Source organism: Leguminivora glycinivorella, chromosome 22 (assembly GCF_023078275.1).
Source record: "Leguminivora glycinivorella isolate SPB_JAAS2020 chromosome 22, LegGlyc_1.1, whole genome shotgun sequence".
Taxonomy (NCBI): domain Eukaryota; kingdom Metazoa; phylum Arthropoda; class Insecta; order Lepidoptera; family Tortricidae; genus Leguminivora; species Leguminivora glycinivorella.
Window position 1 is genome coordinate 7,352,533 of NC_062992.1, and position 15,791 is coordinate 7,368,323.

The 15,791-nt window shown below is 35.2% G+C and overlaps 1 protein-coding gene across 3 annotated transcripts in view; it reads right to left on the bottom strand.

Moving 5' to 3' along the window:
• Positions 1–15,791, bottom strand: part of LOC125237685 (transcription factor AP-2-epsilon) — a 100,304-nt gene that overhangs the window by 44,501 nt on the left and 40,012 nt on the right. Inside the window, exon 1 of one of the 3 annotated variants that reach the window (XM_048144830.1) lies at positions 14,243–14,556. The exons of the other annotated variants lie outside the window; for them this stretch is intronic. Within the exon in view, the coding sequence (XP_048000787.1) occupies positions 14,243–14,521 (279 nt within the window). The 5' untranslated portion in view covers positions 14,522–14,556. Of the gene's footprint in view, positions 1–14,242; positions 14,557–15,791 lie in introns of those variants that run through there. 3 annotated transcript variants of the gene reach the window in all.

Below are 15,791 nucleotides of genomic sequence, written 5' to 3' on the forward strand. Positions count from 1 at the left end.
ATTTTTAAATTTGGACACCTAATAGGAAAAGAAAACCAAAATAGACCGTGTAAATATGCCAAAATTATGCAGGACCTTATAAAAGGCCGTGTCACAGACTAGAGAGATAAAATTTTAATAATTTTTGTTTTGCCTCTTACTTTGTCATTGCAAAGATACGAATTCAGTCTGAAGTTTAATCTAGCGACTAAAAATGTGAGTGTGTTTAGTGAAACGTCCCACTTTGTCGGTTACCATTAAGGCGAGATTTACTTGTATCTTTATATGAATAAACTGACAAAGCGGCTTTATAGCAATCGACAAAGTGGGACGTTTTCCCGTGCATACTCACAAATATGGTCGAACTCCATACCGCACTAGGGTTGACAGATATTTACATAAGTACCCACTTATTTCTATTTATTTCCACTTACAATACGCACTTAAAACATTTCAACCTCCTGTTACTCTTGAATTAAATTTCGAACTTCATTAGACATATAGAATTCATATTTCCGTCCGAAAGGTTGGCAACACGCGAGTCGCGAGTGTCGCGACCCCCCGCTTCTAGCCTCAGGCTATTCGACCAATCCACGCGCGTTCTTTATTCAAAAATTCGAACAGCTTCTGCTACAATGGATTTTCATTTTTTTCTATTGAGTAGTTTTACATTCTAATTGGCCAGTCCTTGTTTAATTTTTTAAAATTATTGTTAAAAATATTTTGGTAAATGACTTCCGTGAGGCTGTTTAATAGTTATTTGTTATACAAGGGGGCAAAGTTGTATTTTAACGCCGAGTGTGGAATTGAAAACGAGCAAGTGAAAGGACTCTACAGTTGAACTACGAGCGAAGCGAGTGGTTCGAGAATAGAATCCTGAAAATGCGAGTTTTTTAACACACGAGAAGTAAAATACCTTTGCACCTGAGTGTAACACAAAACTTTTCTCCTCGCTATAGCGAGGAAACTACAACGCAAAAAATACGTTTATCACTGTTTCTAGTAGTTCCACAAGTGGTAAATCTGGAAATCATCTTTATTCGACGACCGGTCTGGCTCAGTCGGTAGTGACCCTGCCTGCTATGCCGCGGTCCTGGGTTCAAATCCCGGTAAGGGCATTTATTTGTGTGATGAACACAGATATTTGTTCCTGAGTCATGGATGTTTTCTATGTATATAAGTATGTATTTATCTATTTAAGTATGTATATCGTCACTTAGCACCCATAGTACAAGCTTTGCTTAGTTTGGGGCTAAGTTGATCTGTGTAAGATGTCCCCAATATTTATTTATTATTATTATTATTATTTATTACTAGTTTCACCTACTTTTATCAATTCTCAGCAGTTAATTTGACTTTATTCAAGGTCAAATGACTTTATCCACTAGTGGATAAAATGCGTTTTTACCCGCTGGTATTAAAGGACAAAACACGTGTTTCCGCTAGTGAGGGGAAAAGTATTATTCCAGTATTTTTATTAAATCAATGCATAAATAACAGGGTTCAAATACAAGTACTTTTGTGGCTACATTATAATAAAAATAATTTACTTTAGTATGCTTAAAAAAGTTTATCGTATTGTAATTGATAGAGTAAGCGTACAATGATAACAAATTGCAAACAATAAAACGCCTATTCTGAAAATTCCACTTCGTGCTCGAGTTAATAGCATTATAATATAATGTAAGTAGGTTTAAAAAAACTTATAAAAGTAGTTAATACTGTGACAACATCACAGACAGGTGTCACATAATACCATTTAACGAAAACATTTAACTTTTTCTGTAATTTAATTGACAATAATTATTTCTCGCACTCATTTTCAGGTTATTAATACTAATTAATATTTTACACAATGGCAGTTTAAAGCTTTTAAGGAAGTTTTTATACCGCTTTTATTATTTCCGAGTACCTTCGGCAAAAGTGGGTTACAAATGACAAGTTATAATTGCAATGAAATGATTCATTTTCCTGTCTTACGAAACAGATCGGGTTTTTGGTTCGGTTCACCTGCTGTAGAATCGAATGTTTTTAGTATAAACAGTAATAAAAGTGTTTTGTTATTGCAACCCATATGATTTGACAAACCGTGGACTTATAGTTATTTGTTATACAAGGGGGCAAAGTTGCATTTTAACACACGAGAAGTAAACATAATTATTATTATAGATAACGCGCGGGCTATGATGAAACATACGATTCTTTTTTTCTGTGGAATAACTGGCAATCTCAAATGTTTTTGTACATTTTTGGTACTAGGTATGGTATAACAGGTTTTATATTTATTCTCAGAGTCAGATCATCAGAGCGCAAGGCAAGATTAGTCTAATGTCGATCGAGAAATGGGCCTCAACATATGATGAATGTATGTACATATTGTATGTGCTGTGCATAAACATCGCTAGTACCACCACAGTATCACATCGGAATCCATTGGCCGTCTCTTGTTTTCGCCGGACCGCATTCCGGCGATATTCCGCAAAAACGGGTTAATTACGAAATTTTGAAAAAGGAACGCAATGTGACGCGGCCGTTACTTCGCGGAAGGCGTGACTGATTCACTGTTCGGCTTTCGCTGGCAACACTAGCTTCTGTATTTTTTTAAATTATGAAATGTGTATAAACTAAAGGCCCGTATGTACATTGCAACAAATAGCTTTTGATAAATCGCATGCAATTCATATTGACGTTTGGAGAGGCTCCAATAGCTTTTTGGGGAAGAGTTGGATTAATAATTAAGATACATACTGCGTTTTCTTTTAAATTTAGGTTATTAAAATACGGTCAAATATTTTCAAGAAAATTGTCTACAGACTTTTTAAGGAAAACTGGAAGAGAAAAGTTACTAAAATGTAACAGTTCTCTTACATTTTACAACTTTCCTCATTGATCAAGTATCATGCGCCATAGAACTTTTTCGGTCTTTCAGATATATTCCGATTACAGTAGGTCATGGTTTTGGCTGTATAAAACAGGAAATTAAATAAGTAGCAGAAATAATGTTATTTTACCAACGTATTTCCTTTATTAAATCACCTAATTAGTTATTTTGACCCATTAAACCGACAACACATATTACCTTGTTCCGGTATTACGAAATTCCCATAACATGTCTTCTTTACGTCTCGTAGAATAAAGTCTAATTTACAGTCGAGATACAGTTGTCAATTTTGTCATCATGTCAACTTATGTTCTACAGAATAGAGTTAAATTTGTCATGACAAGCTAGATACGTCGTTGTCAAAATTGTCACGTGTCATTGATTGTGACGTGGGCAAGTAGATCAACTTTCTACATACGGACAAACGAGTCTTGTTATATATGTATGAGGCTGCGTAATGTTTTTTTCTAATCTTTTCGGGCCTAGCAATGAGATTTATTTATTTTTATTTAGAAGTACAAGAGTGATTACAGTAAAAAAAAATACTTATAAGTAAATAAATATAGCTAGTACTCCCTATTTTTTTTAATAATTGTACAAAAAAAACTATAGGAAAGTAATTAATTGCGTGACGGTGTAGTGCAAAAAGAAGAAGATATGGCTATCATAATTATCTTCTGTTTTTTTGCACGAGTTAGTAGAATCTTTACATAGGTAAAACTTGTGCTCACACTATTTAAGTTCATATAATTTTAGCATGTAGGTGGTCTAAAATAAAAAATCTATAAACCTAAAAATGTGTGAGAGATGAGAGCGCAATTTAAATTGCAAGGTATCTGGTTTTTGGCGGCGACTTCGTATGAACGTATGTAAAGGTATTGAAATTCTTCGACCTTATCATAATTATACCTATTACTTATATGTAAATCTGGGATTATCATAATGCAACATTGTACCCCACATTTCTACGTATCTGGTTAACGGAATTATTTGTCATACGAATATTTACATTGCCACCTACGTTAAAAATTCTCCAATCACATTCATGGCGTAACGGGCAAATGATACACTGCTATGCTATCTATCAAATAGTTGCCATACCTAAAAAAAATACAATGGACGTATTCTAAACGAACTGGCCATATATTATTATTATTCGACCAAATGGTTTGTAAAGTGTGGTAACATTGGTTCTCGTGCGTGTCGAGTTTGTAGAATTTCTCATAATTATTGTTGTTTTCAAGTTCCTTTCATATTGTTTTCAGTTAATAGGTGTTTGTATTTAGGGTAGTTTCTTCAATCCACAATAATTTCTGAACCTGCGCATGGGTATATAAACTGAAATAGATACCATACACTAAAGAAAAAGCGATCAAGCCCACTTGCCACCTTTGCCAGCTTTGCCACCAGAGGGCTTGATCGCTTTGTGTTTAGTGTATGGTATCTATTTCAGTTTGTAATTTGTATATAGTAGTGTTAATACTTAAATAAATTTGATTTGTTCCCTACATCTGCATGGGTATATTTTATTTATTCTATCTAGATTCCTAAGCTAGATGAAGTTTAGTAAGTAGACGAAGAAAAGGACATATCATAATAGATTAAACTTCTAAATAAGTCATGTCAACCTAACTCCTGAGTGACAGACAGACCATTTAATGTAATGAAACAAATAAATGTGCTGACAAAGTTAAAAAACTTTTTATAACACATGTTTTTTTTTAATTTACTTATTTATATTTGAAACAACCACTCTGAACTAGAACGAGTCATCCACCCTTCATGCTTGCTGCTGCGAAAATAGATCCTTTTGCTTATTAGCTCCCTTCTAGTTCGCAACAGTCAATTGCGATATTTGCGATAGAAAGGAATTCTCCCTTACTAGTCCGTATATTATAGTTAGTATGGCCTTGCTCTTGTCCGGTTTTAACAAAGTCTGAAGGAGATCGAGATCGCAGGCGACACGCAGTCGAGACTCGCGATCGAGAACCGCTCGTACCGCCACGTTGTGAAATTGTCGAGTACGCATGCGTGGGCGGCCGACTCAAAACTAGTTGTCCGTTACGTCATGACTACTCGTAGAACAATCGTACAGTAGGTACAGCGTATGTTCTTAATATCTATCACTATCAAGGAAGGTGCCTTTTTAAATCCAGTAATCCAACATCGAACATTTTGGGCCAGTTGCATCAACCACATTTGACCGACTCATCATCGTCACGCAGCAGATGTCTATGGAACTTCCCGCACAATAAAATTTAACGAACGCTTTAACGGTGACAGACGGTTTGATGCAACCGGCCCTTTATCTGTCGTTCGAAATTCAAAAATCGAACGTAGTTGGCAAAGATTTCCCCTAGCAAACCTGCCAAGAAAATAGAAATACTTCACTCAAGACGAGGCGGTATGGCCTATGGGGTTTAGGCGTATAATGTCCCACTCGCAAAACGTCCCTCCGCTATAATAACGTCCCATACGCAAAACGTCTTCTCTGCTAATTGTCCCTTATGCAAAAAACCCCATTCGCATTACGTCCCGTTATCAAAATGACCCATACCCTTCGCGAAATGTCCCTTCTGAAAATACCCCTATCGCTGAAAGTCACGGCTGCCTAATGCCCCTTTCGCAAAACGTCCCGTTTGCAAATAGCCAGGTTCTTATGGATTAAAGAGGTAATAATACAGATTGTTATCAATACTGGCCACTTGAATATAGTCCGGTTTCCTCACGATGTTTTCCTTCACCGAAAAGCAACTAGTAAATATCAAATGATATTTCGTACACAGTTCCAAAAAACTCATTGGTACGAGCCATTTTTTACGGGACATTTTGCGAAAGGGACGTGTTGCGATCGGGTTATTTCGTGAAAGGGACTTTCTGCGAAAGGGACGTAATTTATATAAAGGGACATTTTGAGAACGGGATATTTTGCAGAAGGGCCGTTTTGGCAATGGGACATTTTATAAAAGGGACCTTTTGCGAAAGGGACCAAGAGACGTTTTGCGAGTGGGACATTATACGCCTAAACCGCCTGTTAGCCTGTCCAGAAGGACGAAGAAAGAAAAAAAAAATAAAGAATTACTATCTTGGGAATCTCAACTCTCGTCTTATCTTTAGAGCGACTCAAAACTTAACAAAACGGAAAAGCCCAAACTACAATCTACTACAATCGTACGGTTGGTAGCTTGCTATCAGGGATCTCTACGTCTGTATCTGTACCTACCTATATTTGGCTGATATAGAAACATCTGTTCAGTTATTATAAAGTAGTAAAAGTCTGAAATCATCATAGAAACTTTTGAACCATCCATTCTACTTTGGATCTTCATAGGTAAAATGAAAATTTGCATTTGTTTAGCAAGTTTTGACTGTCTATGCGACTGAATAGAGACAGGTAAAATAAAAAGGCCATAAAATCGACACCCACTCGTCAACACGAAGTGAGTTTGATAAACATGGATAAAGCAACAATGCTATTTGGTTTTCCCAATAACAATCAGGATCCATCACAGTCATAGATCTTCATTTTCGATCGTGATCTATTGTCAATGTGCAATCGTGCGCCGGCGCTGATCTGATCGACTCGAAATCGGGAGATCCGGTTTTTGGGAAAAGCAATGTCAAACTTAGAGGGTCTTGTAGATTTCTAAAAATACTGTACAGTTATAAACTGAAATATATACCATACACCTAAGAAAAAGTGATAGAGCCCACTGGTGGCGAAGCCGAGAATCGAACCCGGGTCTCCAGCTATAGCGGCTGACAAGATTACCGCTACACCGCCTTGACCGCCGTGGTACCCGTCGAAAACAGTGTTCTTACAGTGTACAGTTTTAAGGGGTCAACGAATTTGTAATGCAACCCCGTTATAAATAAATATCGGTACTAACATACAGAAGTGACACTTCCTAGAAGAACTTTCCAAAAAGTTTTACAGCAGTTCAAGGTCAAATCGTGTTGTACCTTTCTAATGCATGGCACTATCCTTTTCGAGTATTTAGGGGCTGTCAAAAATCCAGGTAAGCTGTGTAGCGCGCGCAAAGAGACATCAAATCAAGTTGTACTAGGTGTACCAATTTAAAACTAATAATTCCTACGTAGCGATGCGAGCCGAACGGATTCGAAATCGCCTGATTGGGACAGTGTATGAAATAACTTCAACTGTGTCGTCCATGACAGTCCTTCAAATCTCACATCAGACCATGGCAGTTACCGGCCATAGTAACCGTCATATTGGGAGCCGTTTTTTTCCTCTACATAGCATGTTCAAAACAAATTTAATTAATGTTGTACAAGCCTGTGTACTGGGGACGCTATTGCACAACACCCTGCATTTTATGATTAAGCACTGAGACTTGGCACAGGTTGTTTCTTGGGTGGCCCTGAGTAGATAAAGATCGGGAGGCATTGAGAGCCCCCCTTAATTTAGGAGGGAAGAGGGGGGGAAGGCTGGCGCCGCCGCGCTTCCTTTGAAACCATATTTCTCTAAAACTATACAAAATAGGGCATGCAATATATCATTTTCGGATAAATGAAGGACGAGGAATTCATTTTTGGAACAAAAAAAATGTATTTTAGAACAAAAATACAAAATAAAATGGGAAAATCTGAAAACGAGATTTTTTTTTATACATATTATTGCACATTGTATGAAAACTGTAATGGTTTTTTCTAAATAAAAAATATCATTTAATAGCTACATTTATCTAGTTTTAGAAAATGTATAATTTGTTATAGAAATATATTATAGGACGAGTGATAAAAAATAATTTACATCGCCCGATAGGGTGATTTGAATGCTCATTTCAATAAGTTTTGTCAATGATTTGAGGTATAATCACTATTTTTAACACACGAAAGCCGTAATCATTGTAGTTTATGGCTATTTTAGTGATTAATGTACTTAAAATAAAAAAAATACAAAAATTTAAAAAAATATTAAAAATGTGATATTTTTTTTTAACATTATCCTATTTTGTTCTTTATACACAATATATATCTAAAAGCAATAAATATCAATAAAAAGCCACATTTATGCAGTTTATAAACATATATAGTTTGTTATATAAATATATTACGAAACGCGAGATAAAAAATAATGAAAATGAAATGTTTAATGTACGGGTCAGCTTGCATTATTCGATGAGGTGAGGTAAAGGTACTACCCGCTATGCAGTGGAGTTCGTCTAGTAATACAGAAATATACTTATTCTAATAACGTTTACACATGTAGGTATATCACGACCCAGTACAGAAAATTGTAAAAGTCCTATAATACATATAGTTTATTTTGATTGTAAAATAAAATTGCATGTGACTTATAATGTAAAAGAAAAAATGTCTTAATCACGTTCTCCTCTCCTAAAGCAGTTCTGCATGCATAGGCTTGATGATTTTTTAGTTTACTAGCAGAAATTAGTTACTTTCTTTGGGCCCCCTTAAATCGGTTTTACCGGTTTTATCGTCATATTTTTCCTTTCAGTATCAAAGATAGTTAGTTATTGCGCAATAGTGCCATAAAAAATAAACTAGATTCGTATTAGCATTAAACATTCATGATTTTTGAACTAAGACATTGCTTTTGTACAAAGGAGAACCTCAAAAAATGGTCGTGACTAGACGAAAACATGTGTATCGGGGCTAGTACTCAAGGCTCTCAAAAAGTGTAGCTATTTTGAGTTATTCAAATAAAACAACATGAATAGTCTGAATTTAATTATGTATATGTCGCAGTAAGATAGATAAAGCCGTTATATAGTTATAACCCTAGGTATATAATTATATGTCGTAACATAGTTAAACGAAAGCGATTTATTGCTATCTTACTAGGAATATAACTATAATACGTTACTAGTTTAGTCAAATAGTTATATGACTGGATTCAGTTTAGTGAAATGATTGTAGACAGGAGTGCGGCGGTGCGGCGGAGGTATAGTTATAACCCTAGGGATATAATTATATGCGTTAAACAAACAAACCACAGTGAAGAATTGTTTAGGGCAAGAATTCGTTAATTATTTCCAATTCAATGTACTTATTCTCTCTAAACACACAGACGGATGGACAGAGTCGCGACATAAGGGTTCCTTTTGATTTTTTTTTTTTTTTTGGTATAGAACTATAAAGAACCGGGACACCCGGTTCCAGTCCCACTTAGAGACGTATTATAATTATATCCCTAGACTAAGTTTAATCCAGTGATATAATTATATAACTAAACTAGTACCGTATTATAATTATATTCCTAGTAAGATGGTTATGAATCGCTTTTGTTTAGCTATGTTACGGCATATAATTATATCCCTAGGGTTATAACTATACCTCTGCCGCACCGCCACACTCCTGCCTACAATCATTTCACTAGACTGAATCCAGTCATATAACTATTTGACTAAACTAGTAACGTATTATAGTTATATTCCTAGTAAGATAGCAATTAATCGCTTTCGTTTAACTATGTTACGACGTATAATTATATTCCTAGGGTAATAACTATATAACGGTTTTATCTATCTTACTGCGACATATATATCACAACATCCACTGCATAAGCACATCAGCTCCGAACATTTAATTTAAAAAGTCTTTTTTTACGATTGCACCTTACGGGGCACTGTTTTTTACACCTGCATCCGACAATTTCGAGGCATGTTTCTGCAGCAACAGGCAACGTTGCGGGCAAGTAGGCTCCCAAATCCCAATTGTTACAGACTTTCGTCCAGCCACAAGTAGCAAATAATGGCAAATTTTGAATTAGGAACCCTTACAAAAATGGTGCAAGGCAGCTTTTGTCGGTGAAATGCTGTTAATTTGGCGGTCTTTTTTGGTTAATAACTATTTTCGTCACTCGTTAACCAAAGTATAGGATGCAGATCTGGAATAATAAATATGTCAAGTAAGAATTATCCTTAAATTATGCAAATCATATAGATAACTACTATTTCACAAGATGTATTAGGATCAGATGTATATATCTGACCTATCATATCAATCGATCATTTCATGTAATATAAATAGTTATATTCAGACTATATAGGAGTATGTTGTTTAATTTGAAGTACTCTAAATAACTACACTTTTTGAGAGCTTTGAGTACCTTTACCTCACCTCATCGAATCATACAAGCTGACCCGTACCGTACATCAAGATCGCCCTGCCACGTCACTTTCATTATTTTTTATCTCGCGTTTCGTAATATATTTATGTAACAAACTATATATTTTTATAAACTACATAAATGTGGCTTTTCATTCATATTTATTGCTTTTAGATATATATTGTATAGAAAGAACAAAATAGGATAATGTTATAAAATAGTTATCACATTTAATTTTTTTTTAATTTTTGTATTTTTTTTTATTTTAAGTAATCACTAAAATAGCCATAAAATACAATGATTACGGCTTTCGTGTGTTAAAAATAGTGATTATACCTGAAATCATTGACAAAACTTATTGAAATGACCATTCAAATCACCCTATCGGGCGATGTAAATTATTTTTTATCACTCGTCGTATAATATATTTCTATAATAAATTATACATTTTCTAAAACTAGATTAATGTAGCTATTAAATAATATTTTTTATTTAGAAAAAACCATTACAGTTTTCATAAAATGTGCAATAATATGTATAAAAAAAAATCTCGTTTTCAGATTTTCCCATTTTATTTTGTATTTTTGTTCTAAAATACATTTTTTTTGTTCCAAAAATGAATTCCTCGTCCTTCATTTATCCGAAAATGATATATCGCATGCCCTATTTTGTATAGTTTTAGAGAAATATGGTTTCAAAGGAAGCGCGGAGGCGCCAGCCTTCCCCCCTCCTCCTTCCTAAATTAAGGGGGGCTCTCGATGCCTCCCGATCTTTATCTACTCAGGGCCACCCAATGAACAACTGTGCCAAGTCTCAGTGCTTAATCATAAAATGCAGGGTTCCCATACAAGACATAGCAATAGCGTCCCCAGTAGTGTCAACTACTCGGAACTATTAGAAAAAATGTATCAAAACTTTAAATCGGACTTCGATTTAACGCAAAGTGCCTTCACACTCAAAGTGTCGCAAAAACTGCCACCTGACGACTGACATATTTACGACAGTTCGTTGACCTTACTACGGACACACACATAAGCATATCAATAAAATGTATAAAATATATGCTAATAATTTTATTGTTAGATTGATGATGACAAGCTCTTTCTGTAGTCTGAACAAAAGCTAGATTACTATTAGAATTGATGTCTAAATAAAACCTGTCTTGTCACGAACATAATCTAAAATTATTATGTAAATATGTTCATGTAAATAAAAAAATCTAAAATTGAAATTCGGGAGGTGATCAATTCTTTTTTTTTTTGCAAGTCAAGCAGTATCAGTTTTCATAACCAAATGCACAAACGCTTACTTCGCTCTTCCGTATTGGCGTGACAGATCCCCTTAGCTGTTACAAACGGTAGTAAATAAAGCTGTTTGAGATAAGCACCCGTGGCATTATAAACATACATATTTATGGGTGCAAATGGGTGTGATTGCGTAATATAAAGCGTGCGACATTTCGGGTGTTCTCACGATCTTGTTTCACGGTTTTATCGGGTTTGGACAAATTATTTATGTTGTTCAATAAAAGTAAATATGTTTATGCTTGTCCGACATATCTGGAGGGCGATTTTTGAATCTCGTAAACGAGATTTTGTTACTAAAATACCGGTTGAAAACGGTGACTTGCTTATTATTTTCAGTGTCAATTTTCTGAATTCGAACGCGTGAGACTCAAAAATCGGCCCCCTGGGGTGAATTGGGTGATCGGACTGTTTAGTACGTTTTGATAACTTTATTTATAAAAATTGTATGACAACAAGTTTTTGGTAAACACCTACATTGAATGAAGGCTAAGAGAAACGAAGCTCCCGTCACCATTATCAGACCAGTTCGATGGTAAAATAATTTTATATTGTTATCCATTTTACGCGAATATTTCAAATTTATCGGAGGCCAAAGAAGATGGTCTAATTTTAAGTGAGCAAGATTTTTCTCGTACAATCATTGACCTACATAAATTACAAGTTTTAAGTTTTATTGAATATATAAGTAAGTATCGGTTTACTTTGTAAATCTTCACAAAGATTCATAATTTATATCTTACAAAATAACATGGATAAGGATACCGATACAACCAACGAATCGAGAATTTAAAAGCATGTTTACTATCACTTGTCAGCGCGGTTGATAAATTTACGTGTTCTTAATTACTTACCCGCCATTTTGTGAATTCGGCGGTGACATTATCGGCAAAGGGTAAAGGGTACACAATCGGACACAGCGCCAGGTGCTAAAAGTAAGAGTAGAGATTTTGGTGAGGGTTCTACTTCTGAACGAAGAAATCACTGGCGGTTTAAGTGAGTACAAGTATTTTGTAAATAATGTGGCTTTGTGGGCTAATTTTTTCTTTTTTCCATAACACATAATTTTTCCAATATTTGTAACTGACACGGAGTAAGAGTTTATTTGATAGTTTATTTGAGAAATAAGCCAAAAGTGTTATTGGGGTGATTTGATGCAGAATTGAGAATAATAAGAAAGTGCTGCGTGCGTAGCCGAATGGCATTTCTCCGACGCCAAACGAAAACGAATCGCCGCGCCAGTTTGTCCGGCTCTGTCGCGCCAATATGCACGAGCGATAGAGATAGATATCTATTAGCGTTTCGTTTCGTGAGCGTTTCGTGAGCGTTAGTGCCATTCGGCTACGCACCCTGGTTAGATATTTTCTCAAAATCCATATTTTGAGAAAATATTATTCTGTAGTTTTTACACTTACTCGAATGCAATAAAATTTGCATAATTAGGGGTGTTTTCCCTAGGCATAATATTTTCTAAGATTTAGTTACTAGGTACCTTTTCAAAAGCTTTTGAAACCGTTACGCGCACCTTTTGCGCATGAGCAAGGCATCCTGCGTTCGCGACCCACAAATTGTAACCTTTGATTGCCGACCGCACTTTGTGTTTTTACCTTGCTTGAAAAAGGTTTTGAAACTTTCTGCAACTGACTGAAGGAATGATATGTTTTTTAATACAACGTAGGTAGATGCAGCCAGCAGTGTCCCTAGCCTATGGAAACCTGCAACTCCAGACTACTGCAGAGGTATTACAGGACTCCACATGCGAGTTGCCGAACTTAATACTCGGCAGCCTCGTTGAGCTTTGGCAACCTTATTTTCTATCTAGCCTTACACTATCAACCACACATTGATTGAAATCGAAACACAATTTATAATTTGTATGTTTTATGTTTTATTTTTATGTTTTTTTGGCACAATGCCGCGGGGGGGCTATTTAGATATATTTTAATTTAGATTAGTTTTTAATTTAATTTTAAGTTGTTTTATTTATTTTTTGAGTTAGCTTGTTATTTATTTGTTATTTAATTTTTATTACCTTAATAAAGTTATTAAATAATTTTCAATTTGTATGTAGGTATAGATGAGGAAAACTGGGATAAGGGCAAGCGAATGATGATGACATAACAGTTATTTAAAAAAAATAATATCATATAATAATTTACAGTTTCAGTCTAAGCTGTACTAACGATTCTTTTAACTAGCGAAACGCTTCATAACGTTTTAGCGTTCTAATTTATATTTGATTGTGTGTGCAATTATTTGCGCGTTTGACTTTATTGCAAAAACTTCGGCCACTTTATCTTAGTGAATCTGTTTTGAACAGTTATGTTGGGTATAATATTAGATAATTTCTTTCTTATTGGCAAAAGTATGATCAAAATCTCTAAAAAAGCTGTTATTGGCAACTCAGATGAAATACTTAAAGAAGACGGAGACATCAGGCTGCGCATCTTTGTCACCGAAAAGATGTGAAATTTAGCTGTTTAGAAGTACCGTACTCTTGAAAGGGATATTATTTAGATATTACAAAAGTGCTTTATAGAGACAGGTATGTCACGCTCTCAAGCGCGGATCCAGCTTCATGCCCAGGGGGGGGGGTCACGTGGTAAAGGCCCAGGCCCCAGAGGGGGGTCAGGTGCTCTATTTGTATGGCCAACCTAGGCTCCAGGGGGGGGGTCATGACCCCCATGACCATGTTAGGTTGCATTTTGTAATGTAACTGATACTTATATATCTTTTAGTTTATAACTTCAGTTATGAAGAAAAAACTATAATACACTTTTTATCTTCATTTCGATATTGTAGGGTTTAGCTTGGGAAATAACGAAGCAAGTAGCATGTTCGGGTAGTTACAAACCTTTTTACGTAATAATCTCAATCATGTCTGTTCCGAATCTGTTATTATGGGCTTAATGCTTACAAACTTATATCAAAAACAGATTAAGAAGTTAAATCTGACTTTACAGGTTTAAATCAAGTACTTACATCATCTTGACCGTTCTGTATGTATCCATCTTCGTTGCTAACGATCTCTCCTATAGTTTTATTCTCGTCCTGTACCGCATAATCTTCAGTAAGCAAACCTCCGTTAACATCCTTTTCTAAATTAGTATCAGGCTGTCTCAATTCTAGTCTAATAGTCTTATCTTTATCTAATTCTATATTTATATCCGTAGTTATTTTATCTATAAAGTCTTCATTAACTTTTCTCTTTAAGTTTGTATCTAATTTGATACTGTTATTGTTGGTAAATTTATCTGACATTTTTTCTAAATCGTATCTTTTTCTTTTATCGTCGTGTAGAATGTCGTCGACCAATCCGCCAGTCATCGCTGCGTCCGTTTTGGTCATCTTGGCGAACTAATTGGTCATATTGTTGGGTTTAGGCCGCTATTGTATGGTTAGCGCGATATAAGTCATCTGCAGATCATTATCGATGAGATGACCGCTTTAAAAGACCAAGTCACCCTGACCCCTGCCTATCGAACTAAAGTACCTTCAAAATCGATTAGTGTGAGGTCTATGTATCTGGACGCGTTGCATTGTTACCGCGTTGGGCAACTATCGTGAACTTTTACACGATTATTGTTCCGCCATTACCTTTCGTATGAGAATTCTATTTTCTTTAGATCGATGATTTGTTTCCCATCTCACTCCTTCGCGTACTTGCGTTTCGTTTTGACAATAAATAATATTGTTTACCTTGCCCCGTTATTGGTTTACGGTGAATCTCACGTCCAATATGTGATTAGGCGCTTTGATTGAATTTCAAACCTTCATTCTTTTTCATATTCAATGAAAAATAATTTAACACTCACTTCAATTATAATAGATAACAAAATATATTAAAACAAAAATACAACTATTATTACTAAATGCAAAAACAAAACGCAAAAAATCCTCTACGAAATCACATGGAAATCACACCAAAATCTGATTATTTTTCTTCTAATTTCGAACATGTCACACCAAAATGGCCGAATACCGAACAGCTGATTATTTTTTAAACATTTTCCCGCTCGTTTATTTTTCGAATTTCGAATCGAACGCGGCCGGCGGCGGGCGCTCGCGGCTATCACATGCCGCGGCGAAGGTGCTGCCATAGTAGAGGAGTGGAATGAGAATTTGTATGGGAGGGGTCATAATAATTCCCACAGAACCGAAGTTTGGTTTTTTTAGTTCATTGTGTGTGTCTTTTTGACATACTAAAAATATAGTAAAATATATTTATGCAAAATGAGTTTTTTCGACCGCCAAAAGTTGTATGAAAAATTACTATGGAAAAAAAATCCTAAAATTTAAAAATCGTCTCTGGTATCAACTCATGGGGAATTAAGCGGCAAAAACTTTTATAGCGTTGATGTTTAGCAAAAATATAAATATTTTTCAGTATTTCGGTAAAATAAAAAATGATAAAAATCATAAATTTGATGAAAGGAAGTAAATAAAACATAAATTTCAGCAATTTAATTTTTTTCATAGATACCACACCATGGTAAATACGGGTACGATCCGCCTGGTGATAAGCAGTCAC